This window comes from Monodelphis domestica, chromosome 1 (assembly GCF_027887165.1).
Source record: "Monodelphis domestica isolate mMonDom1 chromosome 1, mMonDom1.pri, whole genome shotgun sequence".
In the NCBI taxonomy this organism is placed as follows: domain Eukaryota; kingdom Metazoa; phylum Chordata; class Mammalia; order Didelphimorphia; family Didelphidae; genus Monodelphis; species Monodelphis domestica.
The window spans coordinates 54,814,599-54,837,824 of record NC_077227.1 but is presented as its reverse complement, the minus strand read 5'-3'; the positions used below and the strand labels follow the sequence as shown (position 1 = coordinate 54,837,824).

The 23,226-nt window shown below is 47.0% G+C and overlaps 2 protein-coding genes across 3 annotated transcripts; both read left to right on the top strand.

Moving 5' to 3' along the window:
* The first annotated feature begins 5,305 nt into the window (after window positions 1–5,305).
* Window positions 5,306–15,246, top strand: SYNPO2L (synaptopodin 2 like). The gene is made up of 4 exons (XM_001362910.4): window positions 5,306–5,612; window positions 6,683–6,834; window positions 7,582–8,096; window positions 11,181–15,246. The coding sequence occupies exons 1-4, from the start codon at window positions 5,508–5,510 to the stop codon at window positions 13,361–13,363; spliced, it is 2,955 nt and encodes a 984-aa protein (XP_001362947.1). The 5' UTR covers window positions 5,306–5,507; the 3' UTR covers window positions 13,364–15,246.
* A 2,135-nt stretch (window positions 15,247–17,381) lies between these two features.
* On the top strand, window positions 17,382–22,768 carry MYOZ1 (myozenin 1). 2 transcript variants are annotated; one of them, XM_007478394.3, is made up of 6 exons: window positions 17,382–17,551; window positions 18,805–18,899; window positions 19,707–19,885; window positions 21,153–21,396; window positions 21,891–22,056; window positions 22,282–22,768. In XM_007478394.3, the coding sequence occupies exons 2-6, from the start codon at window positions 18,827–18,829 to the stop codon at window positions 22,511–22,513; spliced, it is 894 nt and encodes a 297-aa protein (XP_007478456.1). In that variant the 5' UTR covers window positions 17,382–17,551; window positions 18,805–18,826; the 3' UTR covers window positions 22,514–22,768. The 2 variants fall into 2 exon arrangements, with proteins under 2 accessions (XP_007478456.1, XP_001362857.1); XM_001362820.5 differs by having other exon boundaries at window positions 18,802–18,899.
* The last annotated feature ends 458 nt before the right edge of the window (window positions 22,769–23,226 follow it).

Below are 23,226 nucleotides of genomic sequence, written 5' to 3'. Positions count from 1 at the left end.
GCAGGGCTCAGAGCATTGTGAGCTACTTTACCCCAGGAGTTGGAATGTCACTGCAGACTTGAAAGGGCCAAGCACTATGAACTTTAGGGCCTCCCTGTGGGCTGGTGCCAGAGCCTGGGACTTTGAGTGGTGGGTATAGGATGCTCTCCTATTGGTTTAGGGAGAGTGCCAGGGTCTTGAAGTTGACTTGTGTCCAAGTTTTGGAAGTTGGTGCAATTGGTGAGGAACTGGCAGAATGCTCGCCTCTTGATGCAGTTTTACTTCTGATTCTCCTCTCACCCTGTGAAAGAGATACTCTCTGCCTACATTTCAAGTTGTTTTCTACAGGACAGTTACTTCACTCCATCCCCTTGGTTCTGAAACTCCAGGATTCCTTTTGAGGTGCTATTTTTAAGGTTGGTTTGAGAGGATTCTCAGAACAGTTCTAGCTTTCTGTACTGCTACCCCACCATCTTGGCCACAAATATCTCATTTGATCCTCACAACTCTCTGGGGTAGGTTTTTGGTGGGGAATCTGAGGCAAAGAGAGGTTAACTGACTTGCCAAGGGTCACACAGCTTAGCTGAAAGCTGGATTTGAACTTGAGTCTTCCTAACTTTAGGCCCAGCTGGAGGAGGAAATAAGGCTATGTGAAATTACAATTCTTTTTATGCAATGAACCACCTCTTCTGTATACAAAGATAAAAAAGATTAATCCCTGTCCTAAAGAAGCTTTCAACTTTCAGGAAGAAACAGCCAGTGTTGGTGAGAGATTAGGTGCTAGATAACTATAGAGAAGGAATAGCCAAATAAGACTTTGTATGTTAAACTTGATTTTTAAACCTCAGAGAAATTAGAAGATAATGTCCACAATGGAAAAATTGAAAAGTTATATTTATTTGGAAGGAAAATAAGTTAAATTTTTAATGTTTTAAATAATAGTAAGACCTAATATATAACTGCATATAATAAATAGGGTGATGAACTTGGAGTCTGGAAGTTCTGGGTATGGATCTGCCTCAGATATTTACTAACTCTGTGATCCTGTGCAAGTCATTTAAGCTCACTAAGCCTCAGCTTCCTCATAGGCAAAATGATAAGGTTGAATTTGTTGACTTCTAACACCACTTCCAGTTCTAAATCCATGATTCTATGTTTCTGTTCTCTCCACTCTCTATTCCATCATTAATAGTACTAAAACATATTCTACTCAAACATAGGTCAGTTGTTTTCACCCTTCTACTCAAAACCCTCCTATGACTCCCACTATCAAGTAAATAAAAGAATTAAATTCTTTTGGTGGCATTCAAGGCCCTCGACATTATGGTGTCTACCTTATCTCATCTGTGCCCTAGCCGAACTTGAATATTTCTCAGCTGATATACATGAGTTTCATTTCATGCTTTCCTATTTGTTTTTAAACTTTGTTCAAGATGTTCCCTGTGCCTCGAATGGTCCCTCATTTACCACTCACCACCAGCCTGGGCTTGATGAGTTTCTGCTCTATTCTTTTAACCCCAAATCATGTCATCTCCTCAAGGAAGTTCTTCCTTGACCCAGTTAGTATTAAAATCCTTTTGGATCTTATTCAGTACTTGTTTATACTTCTTTTATTCCGTGTTCTACCTTGCATTATGCTTTGTATACATGTCATAAGATCATAGAGATATGAAAGGGATCTTTGAGATAGTGGAAGAATTCCCTCATTTTAGTTCAAATACCCATTGTACATATGAAATTTTTTTAGAGTATTTCTTTTTTTGTTGTTTAATTAGTTAATTAATTGATTTAGAAAGTTTTTCCATGGTTACATGATTCATGTTCTTTCCCTCCCCTCCTCTCAACCCCCTCCCATAGCCAGTGAGCAATTCCACTGGGTTTTACATGTGTCATTGATCAAGACATATTTCCATATTATTATTTGCACTAGGATGATTCTTTAGAATCTACAACCCCAATCATATCCCCTTTGAACCATGTGATCAAGCAGTTGTTTTTCTTCTGTGTTTCTGCTCCCACAGTTCCTCCTCTGGATGTGGATAGCATCTTTCTCATAAGTCCCTCAGAATTGTCCTGGATCATTGCATTGCTGCTAGTAGAGAAGTCCGTTACATTTGATTGTGCCACAGTGTATCTGTCTCTGTGTACAATGTTCTCCTGGTTCTGCTCCTTTTACTCTATATCAATTGTTGTCATTCCAGTTCACATGGAATTCCTCCAGTCATATGAAAAAATTTTTAAAGGTTCATTTTTTTTTCTGTTCAACTTCATTAAGTAAGTTATTCTTTTTCCCCCTAATCCTTTTCCTTTGTCTTAGGATCAGTTCTAAGGCAGAAGAGCAGAAAGGGCTAGGCAATCAGGTTTAAGTGACTTGCCCAGGGTCACACAGCTAGGAAATGTCTACAGTCAAATTTGAACTCAGGTCCTCCTAACTTAAGGCCTGGTGTTCTATCCAGAAAACTCTAAAACCCAGAACCTAGATGAGTTACCTAAAGTCACTCAGTAAGTGGCAGTATAAATTTGAACCCAGGTCCTCTGAAAGAATGAGTGAATGAAAAAGCATTTAAAAATTAAGTGCTGTAGTCTAGTGGTAGTCTCTCGGTGATCGAGAATGACTATTGTCTTTGTGCAGTTTCATCTATTGATGTACCCTCATGTGGCTTTGGAGTCCAAAGGCTGAGGCGCACAGTTTGTGGCACATGGGGCATGAGACGCCAGTTGTTACGGGAGGTGTGGTTGTGGCCTGGTGTCGGCGTTCACGCGCAGCGGCAAGACGTCGACATCGCTTATCTTCAAAGGTGGTGGCGGCATGGTGAATGTGGGTTCGCCAGCTGCTTCTGTCAGAGGCAGCGAGTTCTAGTTGCTTTGGTGTGATGCCAGCCCACTTCAAGTTGGACTTTAGCTGATCCTTGAATCTTTTCTTTGGTTGGCCTTGTTTCCCGAGTCCAGCTGACAGTTCACCATAGAATACCTTTCTTGGTATTCGCTGTGGGTCCATGCGGATGACGTGTCCAGACCATCATTGTAGCTGGGTTTTGAGGACCAGGACTTCGATGCTGGTGGAGTTGGCTCTGTCGAGGACTTCCTCATGATTGACCGGAGGGAGCGTTGGTGGAATTGCTCCAGCTGCTTCATGTGCTTCCGGTACAGTGTCCATGTCTCGCAACCATACAGGAGCGAGCTGAGGACCACTGCGTTGTACACTTTGAGCTTCATCGCAGTGCTTACACCGCTGTGCTGGAGGACTTTGGAGCGCAGCCGCCCGAGTGCCTGGCTGGCCTTTTGGATCCTGGCATTAATCTCGTGGTCTAGGGACCCATTGTTGGGGATGGTGCTGCCCAGGTACTTGAAGGTGTTGACGTTAGAAAGCTGCGTGCCGTTGATTGTAATGCACGGCTGGTTCGTTGGCCTCCCTGGTGCAGGTTGGAACAGCACCTCTGTTTTGCTGAGGCTGATAGTCAGGCCAAACAGTTTTGTTGCGGTGGAGAACCTGTCCACAATGGTTTGGAGATGATTTTCTTGGTGGGCCATGAGAGCACAGCCATCTGCAAAGAGAGCTTCCAGGACGAGTCTCTCTGTTGTCTTTATTTTTGCAGTCAGGCGGCGAAGGTCAAATAGTGAGCCATCCAGTCGGTATTTGTTGTAGATGCCCAGGTCTAGATCCATCACAGCATGTCGTAATACTTGTGTGAAAAATAGGTTGAATAGTACCGGAGCGAGGACAGAGCCATGTTTCATGCCATTGGAGATGTTGAAGTGGTCGGAAGTCTCTCCACCAGATAGGACTTCCCCTGTCATGTCGACATGAAAGAGCTGGATCAGTTTGACAAATTTTGCTGGGCAACCGGGCTTGCTTAGGATCACTCACAATGTGTCCCTGTTCACTGTGTCGAACGCCTTTGTCAGGTCTATGAAGACAATGTAGAGACTCAGGTCCTACTCAAGGCATTTTTCCTGCATTTGCCTCACCGTGAAGACCATGTCGATGGTGCTGCAATCTGGTCGGAAGCTACATTGTGATTGAGGCAGGTTCTGCTCTGAAACAGATGACAGGAGTCTGTTGAGTATAACACGGGCGAGGATCTTTCCAGCAGTGGAGAGTAGTGAGATGCCTCTGTAGTTGTCACAGGCTGCTCGTGAGCCTTTGTTCTTATATAGGGCTATGATGGAGGCATCTCTGAGTTCTGGGGGCATGTCTTCCTCTTCCCATATGCTGGTCAGCACTATGTGGAATGCCTGGAGCGCCTTTCCATTTAAGGCCTTGTACACCTTGGTTGGGATCCCATCTTTACCAGGTGCCTTGCCTGCACTCATTTGTTTAATGGCTTTTTGGACTTCCTCTATTGAAGGAGGGACGTCAAGTTGTTCAATGGAGAGGTTTTGGGGGATCTGGTCAAGGGCTCTTTGGTCGACTGAAGAGGGTCTGTTGAGAAGCTGACTGAAGTGTTCTTTCCACCTGTTGCTGATGCCTTTTTTATCTTTTATGAGATTATTAAGTGCTTTATTATGAGCAAAATATAGTAATCTTCCCACTAAAAATTTTCTTCTCAGCTACTTGGTTTTTCATATCTAACCACCAGACCATAGGGTGAGAAGCTACTTAAAGAGAAATCTTCCACATAGTAACTTGTATAGCTGGAGAGTAGTAATTAATAAGTAATTAATACAGGACCTTAGAGTGGGAAGGAATTGTTCACACTATCCAGTTCAACTTTATCAGAACAAACATACCCCCACACACAACATACATGGCAAGTGGCCACCAACCCTTTGCTTGAAGACTTTTAGTGAGAAGTCTACTGCTTTCTAAGGCAGCCAATTCCACTGTAGTAAAAGTCATTTCAGCAGAAGTAGAGGCAGAAGCAGTATGATAGTAGTATTAGCAATAGTAGTGATAATAAGTAGTAGTAGTAGCAGTAGAAGTACTAGCAGCAGCAACAATAGTAGTAGCAGTAGCAAAAGCAATAGTAGATGACATGTTGGGTACAACAAGTTCCTCCTGAGGATTCTAGATAATTGTCTGAAGTTTGGGGAGTAGATGGACTTTTCTAATAAGAATCTGGCTATGGCATGAGAGCCCTTGGAATACTTGTATTATTTGCATCTGTGAAGGGACACTATTAGCTGACCCACCAATCAGTAGAGAAGGAAAAGCAGCTAAAGGGGTTAGCATTACTGTAGGGCCTGGAAGGTTGGGGCTGTGAGCCCTGAGTAAGAAGCCATATGGGGGACATGGGAGGGCAGAGAGCTTTGATTAAAATTAGCCCTTGGAGTGGCACAGCCGGAGGAGTTGGGGCGGGGGTGAGCCAGCAACTATTTTGAGCACAGCTCCGATTGACGGGACATATGTCCTGAACAGGACTGAGCCAAGGGCTGAGCCACCCAACTAGGGGTTGGGGGACTAGGAAAGGCCTAGAGGTTGGTAGCTGTAACAGGACAGACAGACGGGAAGGACGGGGGTTCTAACCCCTCAACTTTTTTCTTGGGACAGTCTCTAACGTGGTAAGGGCCATAGGCTGAATTAAGGAATGGGTGCTGAGGAAGAGGTTCAGGTCACGCTCTCAGGGGGAGCTCCCTGGGGCTTCCGACTACAAGGGGGTGCTGAACAGAGGAAACCTTTGCAGGTGTCCAAGGTAAGGAAGACCCCCTGATAAGGGGATGGATGCAAAAAAGAGAAACATAGTGGGGTCTGGGGTAGCCATAGATGGCTACGGGGGTGGGGGTGGAGAAGGATTAGTAGAAAGAAAACTTTTATGTGCTCCACATCTGGGTGAAGGGAGGGGTATCTGACCACCTGACTTCATATAGGGGCTTTTGGGAAAAGTCCTGGGTGTAGAAAGGAAGGCAAGTTCTGCCTTAGCTCCTTGAAATGCCATAGGTTTTAGACCCTAAGGTCTGGTACCCTAGAATCTGATCTGCATGATCTATCCTTTACTTCATCCCCATATACATATGCCTGAAGTTTCAGGGAGTTGAGCAAGGATTCATTCCTCCCGCACTAACCTGATTTAACTCGTTAGATTTAGACATTGCCCAGATTTAGAGAGATCTCTCTGCTGGACTCATAGGGAATGGGGAAAAAAGGAAGGTCTGGCAAAATTCTGGCCTGTTCAGAAGAAGGTATTCTACACACATAATTGTCCATAGCACTCTAAGATTTGGTTGTTGCCATGGGGGTATCTTCCCTGACTATGAAGATATTTTAGGACTATAAAGGCCAGAGACTTAAAGAAATCCTTTAGTTCAAACACCTTGTTTTACAGATGTGGAAACTGAGGCCCAGAGATGTTGTGATTTGTCCCAAAGGCACAAATTAGTAAGCAGCAGAGTTAAGATATGAACTCTTGGAGTTATTGGTCAATGTGGGTAGGGCTCAGGGAAGGCAGCCTTTTAGGGGGATGTTCATAAGATCTAACTCCTCTTTGTAGTATTCCCAGACTTTTTTTTTTTATCATTTCAAATTCTGATTTCTTCCCTGCATACAGCGGTTCAATTAGAGTCTGCCCCCTTCCCTTAGCCTCCAGATTCTTAAAGTCCTTTCCTCTACAATCTCTGTTCCCATCATCCCTGCTCAGTGGCATAAAACTTCCTATATGCTGTGGTCTCTTCTGCCCTAACCCTTCACTGTGGAGTCCTCCTGACATGTATTCCCTGGGAATCTACAATATCTTGCTCTACACTTATCTAACCTCTGTTCCCTCAGATACGAAGGAGAAGTCAGGCAGGACGAGCAGGGCTTAGAGAACAGGACCAGCTATTGTCCATCAATGGAGCCGCTTGCACTGGTCTTTCCCATGCCAGTGCCATGAACCTCATTGATGCTTCAGGGGCCCAGCTCATCCTCACCGTGAGGAGGTATGGATACCTCGCTCCTTCTTATCCCATATCCCATCCACACAGCCCACTTCTCCCACTTCTAGGTTTTTTCTCACCAACCCACTCTCAGTTTCCTAAATTCTTGTCTATGTCTATTTGGGCTGGAGGGTTTCTATGTATGTTTCTATGTATACATATATGTGTGTCTATCTGTCTGTTTGTCTGACAGTATGAATGTGGGGGCTGAGGGAAGGGCCAAATGTACATGACAGAGGTGTGTTTCTGTAAGTGTTCGTGCTTCTCTCAAACCTAGCTCCCCTCTTTCCCAGCCTGTTTCCCTCTCAGCCTCCTTCTGTCTACATCTCTTTTTCACTTTTTCTCCCTTAGCTTCTTTTTTTTAAACCCTTACCTTCTGTCTTAAAATCCATTCTAAGTATTGGTTCCAAGGCAGAAGAGCAGTAAAAGGCTAGGTATTTGGAGGTAAGTGACTTGTCCAGGATCACACAACTAGGAAGTGTCTGAGGTCAGATTTAACCCAGGAGCTCCGTCTCCCAGTCTGGCTTTCTATCCACTCAGCCATCAAGCTGTGCCCTCCTCCTTAGCCTCATTTTTTTTCTTGTTCTCATGACCCCACAGTCCTGCTAGCCCCCATTATGGTTTTAAGTCTATTTTCTGCACTTTGACCACAGTTTCTTCCTCCCTCAGTCCATCTCTAGTTCTTACTTTCTCAGTTCATTTTCCCATCTTTACCTCACCTGACACTAGATGTCTCTCTCCTGTCAACAGGGTAGGAGATGTAGGGCCTGTGCGTTCTCCATCCCCTGGTGAGCTTCGGGTGCTGTCTCCTTCATCCCCACTGAGTCCAGAGCCCCCTGGGGCTTCAGCACCTCAGCCTCTGCAGCCTGGAAGCCTGCGGTCACCCCCGGACAGTGAGGCGTACTATGGGGAAACAGACAGTGATGTGGATGGCTCTGCCACCCAGGAGAAGCCCCGTCGTCCCCGTCGACGAGGTCCCACCAGGCCCACCCCTCCAGGGGCTGCACCTGAAGAGGTCTCTTTATCTGACAGCCCCGCAGAGCCTGCTCCAGCTTCTCTTGAATCCCCAGCTCTGGGAGATAGCCGTGTGAGTTCTCCATCCTGGGAAGATGGGGCATCTCTTCAGCCGCCTCCAGCTGAAGCTCTGTTGTTACCTCATGGCCCACTCCGACCCGGGCCCCATCTCATCCCCATGGTGGGGCCCGTGCCTCACCCAGTGGCTGATGATCTTACCACCAGTTACACCCAGAAAGCCAAGCAAGCCAGTGAGTGACCCACACCCTTCTTCGGTGCTTGGAAGCCAGCTCTCTCCTCAAGCCCACACTTTAGGCTTTCCCTCCTTCTGCCTTGGCTTTGCCCTTGGAGTTATTCTGAGAGGACAAGCAAGGAGGAATGGTAGTGGGAAAAGGGAACAATGACTATCTTCATGACCCCCTCCCCTCTCATTGGGTGTTTCTTTTCCCCCTCCTCGATTCGGAGTAGGGAGATGGCCCAGCTGGATCAGGTCAGGGGCCAAAAAGGGAGTAGGAGAGAAGAGAGTATGAACAGATGCAGAGATTCTTGCCGCTTGGCAGGGCAGGGGCAGATAGACATGGGGAGGGTTTGGAGGTCATGCTAGAAAACGTCAGGGTTATTTGTAGGTACGCGATCAGAGCTGGGAAAGAAGGCTGGGAGGACAAGTCAGGAGAATTTGTCATTGGAATCCGGAATAGCGGAGACTGTGAAGCTGGGTAAAATCATGAGAGGCCTGGTAAATGGGGGATGATAAAGAGAGATGTCTTCAGCTCTTTATTTCTGGCAAGAACGTGGGTCTAAGCAGAGGCCAGGAACACTTATCTCAGGCGCTTTGCTATTTTTGGTATGGTGCTATAGAATAGGGTCTAAGAGTATCACCCCCAAGACTGCCCTGGCACCCTAAAAGCCTCGGATGGCCCTCCACCCCGTGCGTCTTCCCTATCCACTCTCCTAGCTCCCAGATTTCAGGACTCCAGAACTTCAGGGCTCTGGCTACGTCAGAGCACCAGGGCTTCGAGAGTCGGAGATCCTTGAGGTTTCCAAACTGTACAGACTCCCATCTCCTAGAGGGATCCATGCCTAGTGTTCTGCCCCTTTTGAAATGCTTATCTTTGTCTCCTCCCCGCTGCCCCTCAACTTCCAGCATGTTAGTCTATGGGCTGGGGATATTTTTAACCAGGCAGTTTTTGTGCCACTGGCCCAAGGAACTCATTGTCTGACGGGAGGTAGGCAGATGCTTATGTCCATCATACCGGGACTTGCGGTGGGGTGGGGTTAGGGGAGGGGGACTGAGTACCCAAAATAGCCCAATGAGCTCACTCAGCTGCCAGCTCTGAGGCCAAGACAAAGAGGCTTTAAAAGGTGTTGGGGAAGGCCCAAGCTGGTCCTGCTCCAAACAACGGTGCCTTGATCAGCATGGAGACCTTCAAACCTCTCAGCCAGGAGCCCCTCAGCCAAGTCAGCTGGGACAAGGCCCCAGGCTCTGGATCTGAGCTGCAGGACCAACCGTATGCAGGTATCACCCGCCCATGTGGAAAGGATGATGAGGAACTGGGATGGTAGTGTATCTTGAGGAAGCAGGGGGCGGTGGGCTCAGGGAAAGGTCAGTCTCTTCCTTCCCTCATCTTTCTCGTTCTCCTCCCCTTTCCCTGACCAACAAGCTGGGGCTTCATCCCTCCCTTCCCAAGAAATGGGCTGATGTTCAAAGGGGGCATTTATGGTGCTTATGGGCAGGTCTTTGTAAAATAGGGCACAAGAGGAGAGCAGCTGAACCAAAGCTGGTATTTGTGAATGTGTGTGCGAGTCCTTATATTTGAGCATGTATGCAAGCATTTATAGGGTTCCATTGTGTACGGATGAAAGCCCAGAGTGTGAATGCATGTATATGTACACATCAAGTGTTTATGATGTGTTTTACAGATTGGGCCAGGGCCCTAACAATGAAGGGACTTGGTAACTAGAGTGCAAAAACAGTTAAGGGGATATCTAAGAACTAGGGGTTGGAGGCAGCTGGACTGAGAGCCCCATCAGGGATGGGAGGTTCTGGATTCAAATGTGGCCTCAGATTCTTCCTAGCTTTGGGACCCTGGGCAAGTCACTTAATCCTCAGTCTTTACTGCTCTTTTGTCTTAGAACCAACACTTAGTATGGATTTTAAGACAGGAGGTAAGGCTTAAAAAACAAACAAACTGGAGGCTATAGGCCAGGCACCAGGGTAGAGGCAGTGTCTACATTCTAGGCGGGGACATGGGCTGAACTGGGCATCAGATGGATGCCTTCCTCCTCTCCGGGTCCCGCCCCACACCAGGCACAGCAGCTGCTTCTTCTCTTCTTTGCACATTCTTTCCTGGTGCTATGAATGCTGACCCAGGGAGCCTTCAGGGCAGCTCTGGTCCAGGAGGACAGTGTCTCTCATGCCATCGCCTCCTTCCCTTTCCTCCTGGTTAGGGGGTGGCAGTGGAATTCAACTGGTGACTGAAGTACCAAGCTTGAGTTGCTCATCATTTGTGAGTAGCCTGGGGATGGAGTTCCAGGGGTTATGCTGGAGGCTAAAGGAGGTCAAATGAGCTGGGTCTGTTGGCACTGCAATGGCGCAGAGAGCCGCCTCTGCCTCCAGGAGAGGGACACCTAAATTCTATCTATATGTGAGTAGGACAGAACGTGTCAGGATGAGATCTTTGTAGCCAATCTGTAAATTCTTGTTCGGTTTGTGTTGGGTAAAGGAAGGAAGAATTCTCTTCCAGAGGGGCCTCCTTACACGGCCCCCATCTTATCTTCTTTGTGTCCCAGATCCTTGTTTTATCTCTGTCTGTGAGAGGTGACACCAGAGCCAAAAATGGAGGCTGGGCAAGGGTTAGGAATGTTGGGGGCAGGGAGGGAGCTCTACAGAGCTAAGGAGACCCAAGAGTGCTTCTTTTGGAGGACAAAAGCGGAGCTGGGAGAATGAAGGGCGAGGAGCAGAGCCAAGGGGAGTGGGAAGAGGGCAGAGGCCAGGCCTTGCTGGGAGGTTTGTCCGTTAGGTCAGCTAGATTTTGTTTTTGCTCCAGCTGCCCTTGATTTCCCCCTCAGCCCCTAACAGCCACGCCACGCTGTGCACAGGGACTGTGGGCTTTGGATGTGGGAAATTAGAGTAGAGTAAAGAGAGACTTTTCTTTTGGTGGGAGCCAGCTGATGGCTAGTATGGATTGTAAGGCCTGGGGAGAGAGAATAAAGCGATGGGGAGGCTCACCTGGAGAGGGAAGAGCCCCCAGGACCCAGCTCTTCTGGGAGGGAGGGGAGCCTAGCGTAACCTGCACAATAGCCACTGACTAGTCTGTCCTCTACATTTCCTCCAGAACTACAGCGTGCAGAAAGCGTCCAAGAGAAGAACATAAAGGAGGCCAAGACCAAATGCCGGACCATCGCCTCCCTGCTGACAGCAGCACCCAATCCTCACTCCAAGGGGGTGCTGATGTTTAAGAAGAGGAGGCAGCGGGCCAAGAAATACACCCTGGTCAGCTTTGGGGCTGCGGCAGGAGAGGGAGCACGGGAGGGGGGCGAGGAGGAAGAGGAAGACGGCATCCCCCCCACCAGTGAGTCGGAGCTGGAGGAAGAGACCTTCTCAGACGCCCGAAGCCTCACTAATCAGTCAGACTGGGACAGTCCCTATCTGGACATGGAACTAGCCCGCTCAGGGTCAAGCAGAGCAGAGGGGCAGGGGCCAGGGCCAGGGGGTGGCCTGAGTGAAGCTTCGGGAAGAGGTGCCCGGCTTTTTGAGCAGCAGCGGCAGCGGGCAGCCTCCAGCTCCCTGGAACAGCCTCATGATACTCCCCCATCCCTGATGAATGGGAGGGGCCCTCCACCCCCACGTGCGCAGAGCACCCCCCCAGAGGCGGCCTTACTACCGCCCAGCCCAATGCTGCCCCCTGCTACCAGTCCCATTCCTTTAGCCTCTGGTGGGGGAGCCCCTCTTCCAGCCACAGGCATTTTCAATAGGTCAGCAAGGCCGTTCACCCCAGGGTTCCAAGGGCAGCGGCCAGTCACTACTTCAGTTGTTTTCCGACCTGTAGCCCCAAAGAAGGCAAACGAAAGCCTCAGGAGTCCCAGTCCTAGTCTTCCCCCTTTCATGTCCTCACCCCAAGGTCTCAGTCTCCCCCCCAGCTTCTCAACTCAGAAAGATCCTGGCAATGTACCAGTCTCTGTCTCCACCAATGCCCCATGCTCCTCAGGCCCAGTAACAGCCACCAGTTCCTTGTATATTCCTGCCCCAAGTAGGCCCATTACACCTGGAGATACCCCTGACTCTCAGGCCTCTCACAGCATGGCTGCCATGACCTCTACTGCTTCCATCTTCCTATCTTCTCCCCTGAGGCCTACTGGACTCCCCATGGTATCTAATCCAAGTCACCCTGCCCCTGAGGCTCCCAGTACTAGGGAGCAGAGAATATCTGTGCCTGCTCCCCGTACAGGCATCCTGCAGGAGGCACGGCGTCGAGGGGGGCGCAAACAAATGTTCCGTGGGGGGAATGAAGAGAAAAAGAATTCACCCAACCCTGAGCTGCTGTCGCTGGTACAGAACTTGGATGAGAAACCTAGGGCAGGAGGGACTGAGTCTGGTCCTGAAGAGGATGCCCTGAGCCTAGGGGCTGAAGCCTGCAACTTCATGCAATTCACAGGGGGCCGAAGTTTCAAGACCCCACCCCCTATGGCACCTAAGACCCCACCCCCTATGGCACCTAAGACCCCACCCCCTGTGGCACCCAAACCTGTACCCCGGGGTCTTCCTGATGGCCTGGTGAATGGGACTGTTCCCTCTACAGGTGTCCTCCCTGAACCACCTAGGCTACAAGGACGAGGTGGAGAACTATTTGCTAAGAGGCAGAGTAGGGTAGATAGATATGTGGTGGAAACCACACCTGGTCCTGGTACTGGACCAATCTTTAGCTCCCGACCTCGAAGTCCCTCTCCTACCCCTTCTTTGCCTCCTTCATGGAAGTACTCCCCTAATATCCGGGCCCCTCCTCCCATTGCCTACAACCCACTGCTTTCTCCATTTTTCCCACTGGCTGCTCGGACCCTTCCCAGCCGAACACAGCCTCAGGGACCCCGAACAACCACAAAGCCAGGCATCAAGGCTATTGACTTCATGAGGCACCAGCCCTATCAACTCAAAGCTGCCATGTTCTGCTTTGATGAGATTCCTCCAACTCCTGGCCCTATTCCCCCAGGGTCTTCTAAGACCGCTAGAGTCCATGAGATTCGGAGATTTTCTACCCCAGCCCCCCAACCTACTTCTGAGCCCCTGGCCCCAACTGTGCTCACTCCCAGAGCATCTACTTCACTGGATGAGCCCATCTGGAGAGTAGAGATGCCCCCAACTGCCATCCATGCCCCTAGCCCAGCCCCAACTTTAGAGTCTCCTCGAGGTCTTGGAGCCTCCCCTGGCTCCTGCAGCTTCCAGGTAGCCAGACCCAGGTTCTCAGCTGCCAGCTCTGGGCTTCAGGCACATGTGTGGAGGCCTGGAGCAGGACATCAGTGAATTGGGCACAGCCAAAGGAGCCAGAAAATGGAGTACATAGCAAGCTCTCAGAGCTGCTTTTGCCACCCTAAATCCTCCTCTCCAACTACTTGGAGAAAATTCCCCCTCCAAAGTAGGCTTGGTATTCAAGTCTCAACTTTCCTTCTTTTCCACCTTTCCTTGTGCTTTTAGTCAATCTAGTTCTGCTTTGATGACTCTCTCTTTCCCTTCCTCCCTCCCGCTCTCTCTCTGGTGAGTCTGTTTTTGTGCCCATTTATTTGTGTCTCTCTCCTTTTATGCTTTGCTTTTCTCTGTTGTAGTGAGTTGACTAAACCCAAATGCAAAGAGAAGGTGGCTCTTGTGGTCTTAGGCCTGGATAATTGATGAGACTAAGAATTTGCTGCCTGGAGGGTAGTAGACAAGCAGGTTCTGGCTCTTTTTCTTCTGGGGTTCTCCTTTTTCTTTTTCCCTAGTTCTAGCTCACACCTGGACACAGGTTTATGTGTACCTAAGATGAGGAGGAGTAGAGATGCAAATTCCAACCTGGATTCTACACCTTGCTCTGCTGAGGTCACATAGAAGAAAGCCTTTTTGTTAAAGAGAGTATGAAAGATTATTCATTTATCTCTCATGGGTGATTTGTACAGTACCCCACGAAAATAAGAGGCAAATTTCTGGTAGTGATGGAATCTTAATAGGATATTTGTTTGAGACAGCTCTCTGATCTCTAAAACCTTTTCTCCTTCCAGTATATATGCCTAGCTTTTCTTAGATCTCAGTCAACCACTCTGTTTGTGTTGTGTGGTTACTGGAGGAGGGATGGGTAAAGAGTTGAATGTGAGAATGGAGAAACTGATGGCCCAGGGCAACTTTGGGGAGGTGGGAGGGGGATAAGAGGATCAATTTGAGTTTATTTGGGTTGCAGATTCCTCAGGATGGGAGGAGGGTGGGGATCTCTAAGGGCCTATGCTAAATAACCTGAATAATGAGTAGTAGAGAATAGAAAACTTCCTCTTGAACAGGGATGAACCTACCATGGGCTTCTCCACCTCATGGATATAAGCCAGAAAAGAGCCATTGTTCTAGAACATGGCACCTAGGACAGAAACTAGGAGCAGAAGTAAAGCTAGAGTGATTGGGCCAGAGTGAGGCAAAGGGTGAGGGTGTGAAAGTGGGCAATGGCAGAATGAAAGTGGGAAAAGACAGACTGTGTGGGAGAGGAGAATTATGACAGAATTTTAGGAAAAGGAGTTGTTAGCAGATTAAGAACGGGTTAATAGAACAGCATATATTGATTATATTAGTAGTAATAATAATAGCTAACATTTATATAGTGCTTACAATGTGTCAAGTACTGTGCTGAATGCTTTACAAATATCTCATTGGATTCTCACAACCCTGGGAGGCAGGTGCTATTATCATCTCCATTTTACAGATGAGGAAACTGAGGCAAATAGAGGTGAAGTGACTCATCCAAGGTCACAAAGCTAGGAAGTATCTGAGACTGAATTTGAACTCAAGTCATCCTGACTCCAGGCTTAGTGCTCTATCACCTAGCTACCTCCAGGTATCTAGGGAGAAGTGTCATCTTTGCCTGTGCTGCTTGCTTTGTGTCTATTCTTCAGTCCATATTCCTGTTGCAGGAGCTATGAGCACCTAGGTACCACAATCTCCTTGTCCTTCCCACTCCCACAAGATTTATGTTCATAGCTTTAGGCTTTAGACCCTGATCTCTGAGCCGGAAATGGGGGTGATTCAGGGTGGGGGGGCAGAATAGGGGATACACTCTCTCTGGGCACCCCTCCTCCAAACATTTTTGCTGCTTGGTCTTGAAATTGTTTCCTTTGTGAATCACTCTACTTTGCTTTGTGCACAATAATAAATTCGTATCCTGCATCTTGTTAGTTACTTTGCCTCTCAATCATGCCTTTTCTCCCAGTTCTGAGACAACCATCTCCAATTCCTTTGTCCATTGTCTCCTGTTGGCTCCCCTTCATTTCAGACTTTCCCCATCCTTCTACCTTCATTTCCCTATTCTCCTCCACTTCCCTCTTACTTATTCTGTTCCATCATCTCCCAATCCCACATATGTATATATGTATATCTGTATATATACATATTATATATATTCTTTCTCCATTTCCCTTAAGTACTGCACATTAGAGAATTGGCTCTGTAGCTAGAACTGAGAGAAGTTTGAGAGAAGGTCCACAGTTGTCCCTACACTTTTGTCCATCACTGGGAATTTTGGAGTAGGGCGGTGATAGCAAAGAAAACCCAAGAGTGGCAGAAGAAAAGATGTGCACTTGGAGGGGCTTTTAGGGAAGGGAGAGCACTGCCACTCCCATCTTGTCAGTAGAGGGCATGCTTGTGCTGCTAAGGAGAGCACAAGGTCTCCTCAAAGCTCCACAGAATCCTAAAATTCCCATAGAAACCCAAGGGGTAGGCAGTAGAGCATATGGGCTCTCTCAGCTCACCAGGAGTGTCTAATCAATCACAGAAACCAGTATTTGCTTTTTTTTTTCCCCCAATTTCTTTTGAATCAGAGTAGATGGACAGGATTGAGGATGGAAGGTAAAAGACAGGTAGGGAATCCAAACTGATTTGGAGAGCATATATAAGGGGTAGAAATGTACCATCTATGCAAAGGAACACAACTCTAAGGCAAGATCCCCACAAAATGTGAACGAGGTGGTGGGGGTAGTGAGAGTGTTCTGGGATTTAAGGAACCATTCCCTAAAGTAGCTAAAGCTCAACAAGGAAAACATCAGGGACATGAACAAAAGGAGCAGTGGGAGATAGATCCCAGATACAAATGCAGATACGTTGGAAAATTCTGAAGCAGGTATAGATAAAACAGGGTGAAATGCAGGGGTTAGGAGTCTACATACTAGAATTCTCTCAGAGGGGTTCCTAAAATCAGATCATTAGCAGGATCAGTATGGGGTGGAAATAATGACAGTAATAGTAATAAGTGCTTCTGGCTTAAGAATGTTAAGTTTGGGCAGGGCTACTAGGGGGTGTAAACCTTGTGAATCTCCTGAGATCAGGAATTCTAAGCAGTAGTGAGGCTGAAATACCTGCACCAAATCTAGTCCAGTTGGGGTGATTCCACCCAGGTCAGAAATTGAGATCAAAGTTTCCAGTCTGATAAATAGAGGGCTTGGCTAGCCAGTAGCTTTGACACTTCCAGCCCTGGTGAGATAAGGATCCCCAGTCAAAAAAAAAAAAGGAATCAGTTAGGTGAAAAAGAATCTGAAAGTTGGGAAGACCCAAAGAGAACTGGCAAGGCTGGAGAACCTGAAAGTATTTCTTGGGCTTTGTCACTCAAAACTTTTGACTCCCACAAAAACATATCCCTTCTCTTGAAATAGCTACTGGGAAGCCCTAGAGCAGAGATTAGACAGGAGAAAGGGAAAGAAGGTGAAGGTTGTAAAATGAGAGGGTAGAAGGACCCCCATAAAAGGGTCTGTCTATTGTTCATTCAGGGGCCCCTGGAAGATAGAGATCTACTTAAAGCCAAGGCCTGGTCTTCTTTCCCTAACCAGAAGAGCCTCCTGGGTCTACAAGGATAAGTGATCCCTCTACTGAATGTTCTAGATTTCAGTCACTGAAATCACCTTTCTGTCCCTCACTGATCTTTCCAGGTTCCCTCTGCACACCTCCCCCCAACCCCAACTTTCCCCAGGTCCTTTCATATGAATTTTGGCCTCCATATCTCTATTTTCATAACAAGGATCCATATATCTCCTAACCTCCCTCTTAACCCTTTTCTTCATCCCACAAGCTTCTTTGTCCTGGGAGCTTTCTAGGTCTTGGTCTCCAGACACCAAGGGAGAGGAAGAAGGACAAATGAGGCTCAGATCAATCTTGAATATAGCTCAGGCAAATCAGTGGTTGAGTCAAGAGGAGTACTTTACCCTCTAAGCCTGAAGGGCGGGGTCTTGGGCCCAGGGTCTCAGTATTCCCCAATGCCATCTGAGCTGCTCTCACTCATCATCTCTATTAATAAACCCCCCTTCCACACCCCCACACCCGCCCAGCTCAGGTTCTCAGGTCAGAGCTACACAGCTCTCCACAGCAACTGGACCCCTGGGGGAGACACTGACCATACCGGCTCCTGCCACAAACTCCCAATCTGTTCAGCCTGAGGGTCTGAAGCTCCCAGTGGGGCTGGTCCTGTGTCTGTGTCTGCAGCTGTGACCCTTGGTGAGTGCCACCCCACCCTCTTCACCCAGCTGTCCCAAAGAGGGGGGCAAGATGGAAAATGCATAAAGTAAGGATTATCAGGAAGATTAGAAGAGCTAAGGAATTTTAGGGAACAGGGAATGAAGGATGCAGATAGGGCAGCTTTTGGTGGGGGGTGTTTAGGCTGGGCTGAGGAAGGAGAAAGGGGGTCAAGAAGTCTTGAGCTGAGTGGGAATGGGGAACTAGGAGAGGGGGTTCAAGGTGATGAAGATGAATTTATCCAAAGGCTATGAAATTAATGTGATTCAGGGGCTAATCCTTGAAAAATATAAAAACTGTAGCTAGGGTGGGGTTGTGGGGGATGGATTGAGCAAAAGCAGATAGATTGTGCTGAGTTGCCACTTCTGTCTGGTGAGGGACTGGAGCATGTGCCCAGAATAAAGCTGGGGGAAGATGTTTCTTCCAACTCATTTCCCCCCCTGCTCTCAGATCCAGTTACAGTGGTTTCTACACTGACCCTGTTCTCCACATCTAGTTTCCTTCTCCTTTGAGATTATTGAAATATTAAGAGTCAAGGGTCAGATAATCTCATGAGGGGGATACCTAGTATTAAGGTAAGGGGAGTGGCAGTGTTGAGAGAAGAGAATGCAATTATGTCCCTTAAGGTCAAAATCCAACTGTCGGAAGGAATGAACAATTCCTTCTCTACATAGGAAATATTTTTTTGGCAGAAACCACTTTGCCTTGATAGAATGGGCTCCAGATTCCAGCCTGCTCAGGAATTTTCCTGACCCTTTAATGTGACTGTAACTCTAGTCCTAACTCAGAAATTGGAATCACACCAAGAAAATGTAGTCTATTTAATGTCATGTCTTTTTAATAGTTTTCTATGCTAGTTGGGGATAACAACAGAACCCTAGGTCAGTTGGGTGGGGAGGAGAGGAAGAAACAAAGTACAGAGCATCTACATAAGAAGAAGAAAAGAAGGAAGGCTTAAAAGGAGATAGAGGTGAGCAACTGGGGAGTACAGTGTATAGAGAACCACACCTGAAGCTGGGAGGACCTGGGTTCAAATGTGGCTTCAGACATTTTCTAGCTATGTGATTCTGGGCAAGTCACTTAACTCCAATTGCCTAGCACTTGTAGCTCTTCTGTCTTAGAACTGATACTGATAGAAGATAAGAGTTTTCTGTGTTTTTTTTTTAAAGGGAAAGAGTATAGAGGCAGTTATAAGGACTTACTCTTTTTTTACCATTCTCTAACCTTACCAGCAGGCTGACCTGAAGATCCTTTATAATGCCGCTCTCAGGGACCCCAGCCCCAAATAAGAGGCGGAAACCCAGCAAACTCATCATGGAACTCACTGGAGGTAGGCCAGAGATGCCTCCATCTACAGCTTTTTTTCCACGAAAAACATGTGCCACTTCTCCTTCATGCCCTGAACAGACACATAGACAGGCACATCATTTCTGAGCAATTTCATAGGTCAGGGAAGAAATTTTCTTAGAAAGGGGAGCTTCTGGTATGGGAAACCTACCCTTAAAGTGTAGTCACTCTCCATCTCTTCTGCTTTATTCTGACAAAAGCTCCACAAGGTAGTATGAATCCTCCTAAGGCTCTGGAAATCATCCACACTTGAAGTGACTTGGTGAATACCCCTGGTATTATTATTCATAGATGACAGAGAATGCCATAAATGCCCCCAGAACATATAACTAGAGCAGTTGGAAGGAATTAAGGACATTTTTTTCTTTTGAACTGATCATGTCCAGGCAGATTTATTCCAAATTTCACTCATCTTTCCTATCTTCCATTCTATATCATGTGCTAATCCTCTCTCTCCTTCTCCCCTGCTTTCATATTCCTCCTTTGCTCCTCTAGCTTTCTCATGTCCTTGCCCCTTTGGATCTCCCATTCTCTTCTCTGTGCCCCTTTCTCTTCAGCTTGAAGCCTGGGGATCAAAACTCATTCCTAATATGGCAAATATTCTGCCTTGGTACCAAATACTCCCTTCTTCTCTAAAATGTTCTCTCTTTTGAGTATGTCCACCAGTTGGGGCCTATATGCTTTTCTCTTGTTGAACTGAGTTGAAAACATACAGAACTACTTGCTACCCCCAGAACAAATCCTGCATTTGCTTCACTGCCCCTTCCCTTTTCTTTTTCTTCTCCCCAAGGTGGGCAAGACAGTTCAGGTTTGAACCTGGGAAAGAAGATAAGTGTCCCAAGGGATGTGATGCTAGAAGAATTATCATTGCTCACTAACCGTGGTTCCAAGATGTTTAAGCTTCGACAGCTTCGGGTTGAGAAATTCATCTATGAGAACAACCCCGATGTCTTCTCTGACAACTCAATGGTGAGCTTTGTTTTCTCTAAATCATTCAAGCCTAAATGGCTCTGTCATGAATCCCAGATTCTGACATCTCCTATGGCAGCTTTATGGTGAACCCTAAATCCTGAATCACTTTAGCCTTCTGTCCAAAATCTCTTCCCACAGCTCTGTGGTGAGTCACAGGCTTGTTTGGGCTAGGTTCCTATCTCATCTAGAAAGGGGAATACTCCATGTAGTGTTGGGAAGGGCAAGAAAAGCAGACACTGTTATCTTGTTACTGTCTTACCCTGAACAATCCCAGATTTGGGAGCTTTGGAGAAATGCCCCCTTTTAGATTCCCTTTCTTTAAGCTCATGTGCTATGTACAAGGAGTTAGAGAGATGTGTTTTAGCTGAGAAGTCAGATGCTTTCTCCAACTTTCCTTGGAGAATGGAAGCAGAGGGCCTTAGGGTTAGATCTGCCATCATCTGTCCCCTTGGGCAAGGGGGCCTGGCAGAATGAAGTCATTGAGCTGATCAGGTCTAACTTTAGGGAGCCAAAAAGTCCTTCGTGCAGCTCAGGATCTTATTACAAGACAGTGGTAGGGGTGGAATGTAGTTTGTAGTTAGTAGGGAAGGCCCTGAGATCTTCCTGAAGGAGCTGCCTGAGGGTTATTTTTAGGCCTTTCGGTTGAGGCTCATGTTGTCCTTTTGGCTACACTCTCTTCTGCCTTGGCTATGGTTTCACTGTCAGAAAGATCCTGTCTAGCAGCTACTGTCACAACCCATCCTGACTCATCATCCCTGAGGGAAATATAAGGGTATCAGGGATATCACTTAGCTGTTGTTTGACCTAATTGGGTGTGTGTGTGTGTGTGTGAGGTTTGAGATGGAAAAGGAGCCCTTTTGTTACCTCCCTATGTTAACTTCAATCTTTTGTGGCCTTCCTACACCACCAGACCATTTTTATTTCTCTAATTATAGTTGAGTTGACAGGTGTCCTAGGCTTGTTTGCCACCATTGGAGACCTGAGAATGGGGAAGATGGTGATGAACTGACTTCCCTACGCTAATATATAAAACAGAGGAGCTAAGCAGGGATACCTCCTGACCTTAGGGCTAATCCTCCCTCATTCCTTGCTCTTGTCCCACCTCTCAAGTCAGTACAGCAAGTTTTTCCACACCAGATGTTATACCTGTTAGGAAGGTGGTGTTTCTGGAGATCCGAAGTACTCTAATTGGCAAATATCTTTGATTATCTCCTTTCTCTTGCTTTCTTTATTGCCTCTTCACCATTCTGCCTTCTTCCTTTAGGATCGCTTCCAGAAGTTCCTCCCCACAGTGGGAGGGCAGCTGGGCACAGATGGTCAAGGATTCTCCTATGGAGGAGGAAGCAGCAGGGGCCAGATGGGGAGCAGCAGTTCTGCTGGACAACATGGCTCTACCCAACACCAGCATCACCAGGGCTCTGGGCCTGGGTCAGGGGGCATAGGAGGCCCTGGGAGTCAGGCTGGTGGGGGAGGGGACGGAAGAGGAGGTGATGGTTCTGCAGGGACAGGTAAGTAGTCTGTCTCCCAGATCAAACTCTTTAGACCTCAAGGCACCGCTACTTTCCTATCCTTTACCCTACAGAATGAACAAGCAATTGATTATGTCAGGCACTGTACTGGTCATACACATATAATGAATGAAATCATCCTTATTGGCAAAGAGCTCACATTCTAAGCATGGGCAAAGATATTCCAGTGGGTCTGGGCATAAGTGAAAGTACAAAGTCATATCCTACAGTGGAGGAACAAAGATTTTTGGGAGCCTTGTCTAAAGTCCTCCTTTAGGTTTTCAAGTTTAGTCACATAAACAAATATCACTTTCTATATGATTTCCTATAAGGACTCATGAGCCTCCTAGATAGAGATTGACATCTTTTGTTCTTTAGTCTTCAACTCCTCCAGTTCAGGGCATTACATTTGGTTGGTTCAAAATCCCTGTTGAACTAATATGTTTGCTCTCCATTCTTCCCACCCCCCAATCCCCATACTCCTTGGTTCATAGGAGACCATGCAGGTGGAGAAGGAAAACATGTCACTGTGTTTAAAACGTACATCTCCCCATGGGAGAGAGCTATGGGTGTTGATCCCCAGCAGAAAGTGGAACTTGGAATCGACTTGTTGGCCTATGGAGCCAAAGCTGATCTTCCCCACTACAAGTCTTTTAACAGGTAGGGATTATGGACAAGGGGGTGGGGAAGATGGGAAAAGGGCATAATGGATGCAGAACAAAATGGGTTATCAAGCTCTTAGCAAGGACGGAGAATTTATTTCTGGGGGGAATGTTATCCATTGAAAACTTCTCTCCATACCTCAGTGCTGAGGACAATAAACATAGCTAAGGCTGATGTCCCTTTTACTTTCATTTTGAAGCATATGACTTATCCTTTTTCCAGGACAGCAATGCCTTATGGTGGATATGAGAAAGCCTCCAAACGCATGACTTTCCAGATGCCCAAGTTAGACTTGGGGCCTTTGTTGAGTGAACCCTTGGTTCTCTATAGCAACAGTCTCTCTAATAGGCCTTCTTTCAATCGCACTCCTGTTCCCTGGCTGAGCTCTGGGGAGCCTGTTGACTACAGTGTGGATGTTGGGATTCCCCTGGATGGAGAGACAGAAGAGCTATGAGGAACTCCTTTTTATCTTATCAAACCTCAAGTTCCCCTTCTCAGATCCCAAACAGTTTAGGGAAGAATTGCTATGCAGGGCATCTCCATCTCCAAGTCCATGTGTTTATGGGAATGGGGGAAGAACAGAAGGAAGGAGAACTCTCCTTTTATTCACTAATCCATGTTCCCACTTAAAGCACCATTTCTCTTGTCATAGGACTCCCCTGCCAACTGTTCTGTCACAGGTAAAGCTCAATAAACTTCTGCAAACAAAGTTACTCTTTCTCTACTAAAGGGGGAAAACTGTTGTTAATTCTGTGCAGAGATTAACTAGAACCAAATATTAGGCAGCCCATTACTGTTTGTTGACTTGACCATTTCATTGTTGTGGCTGCACAATCAGGGTTTGGTTTCAAGTGATCATATACAGACACTAAAACACAATCATGATCACACACAAAACATGGAATAATGCCACCCAATGCTTTTTAATTTTCTTTTTAAATTTGGTTTCTTTGGTCCTCAGGATAAGAAATGAGATAGTTCTCAAATCACAAAGTATGAGGTGCCAGGTAAGAATGATGAGTACATAATGTGCTAAGACCCTTATTTAGTAGGTCTGAATTGTTAGTCAGGTATTGATTCTGCCTTATCCTCAAACCTACTTCCTGATAAGTTTTTCATTTTCCTTCTTCAATTGTTTTCAGTTGTGTCTAGCTCTTTGTGATCCCA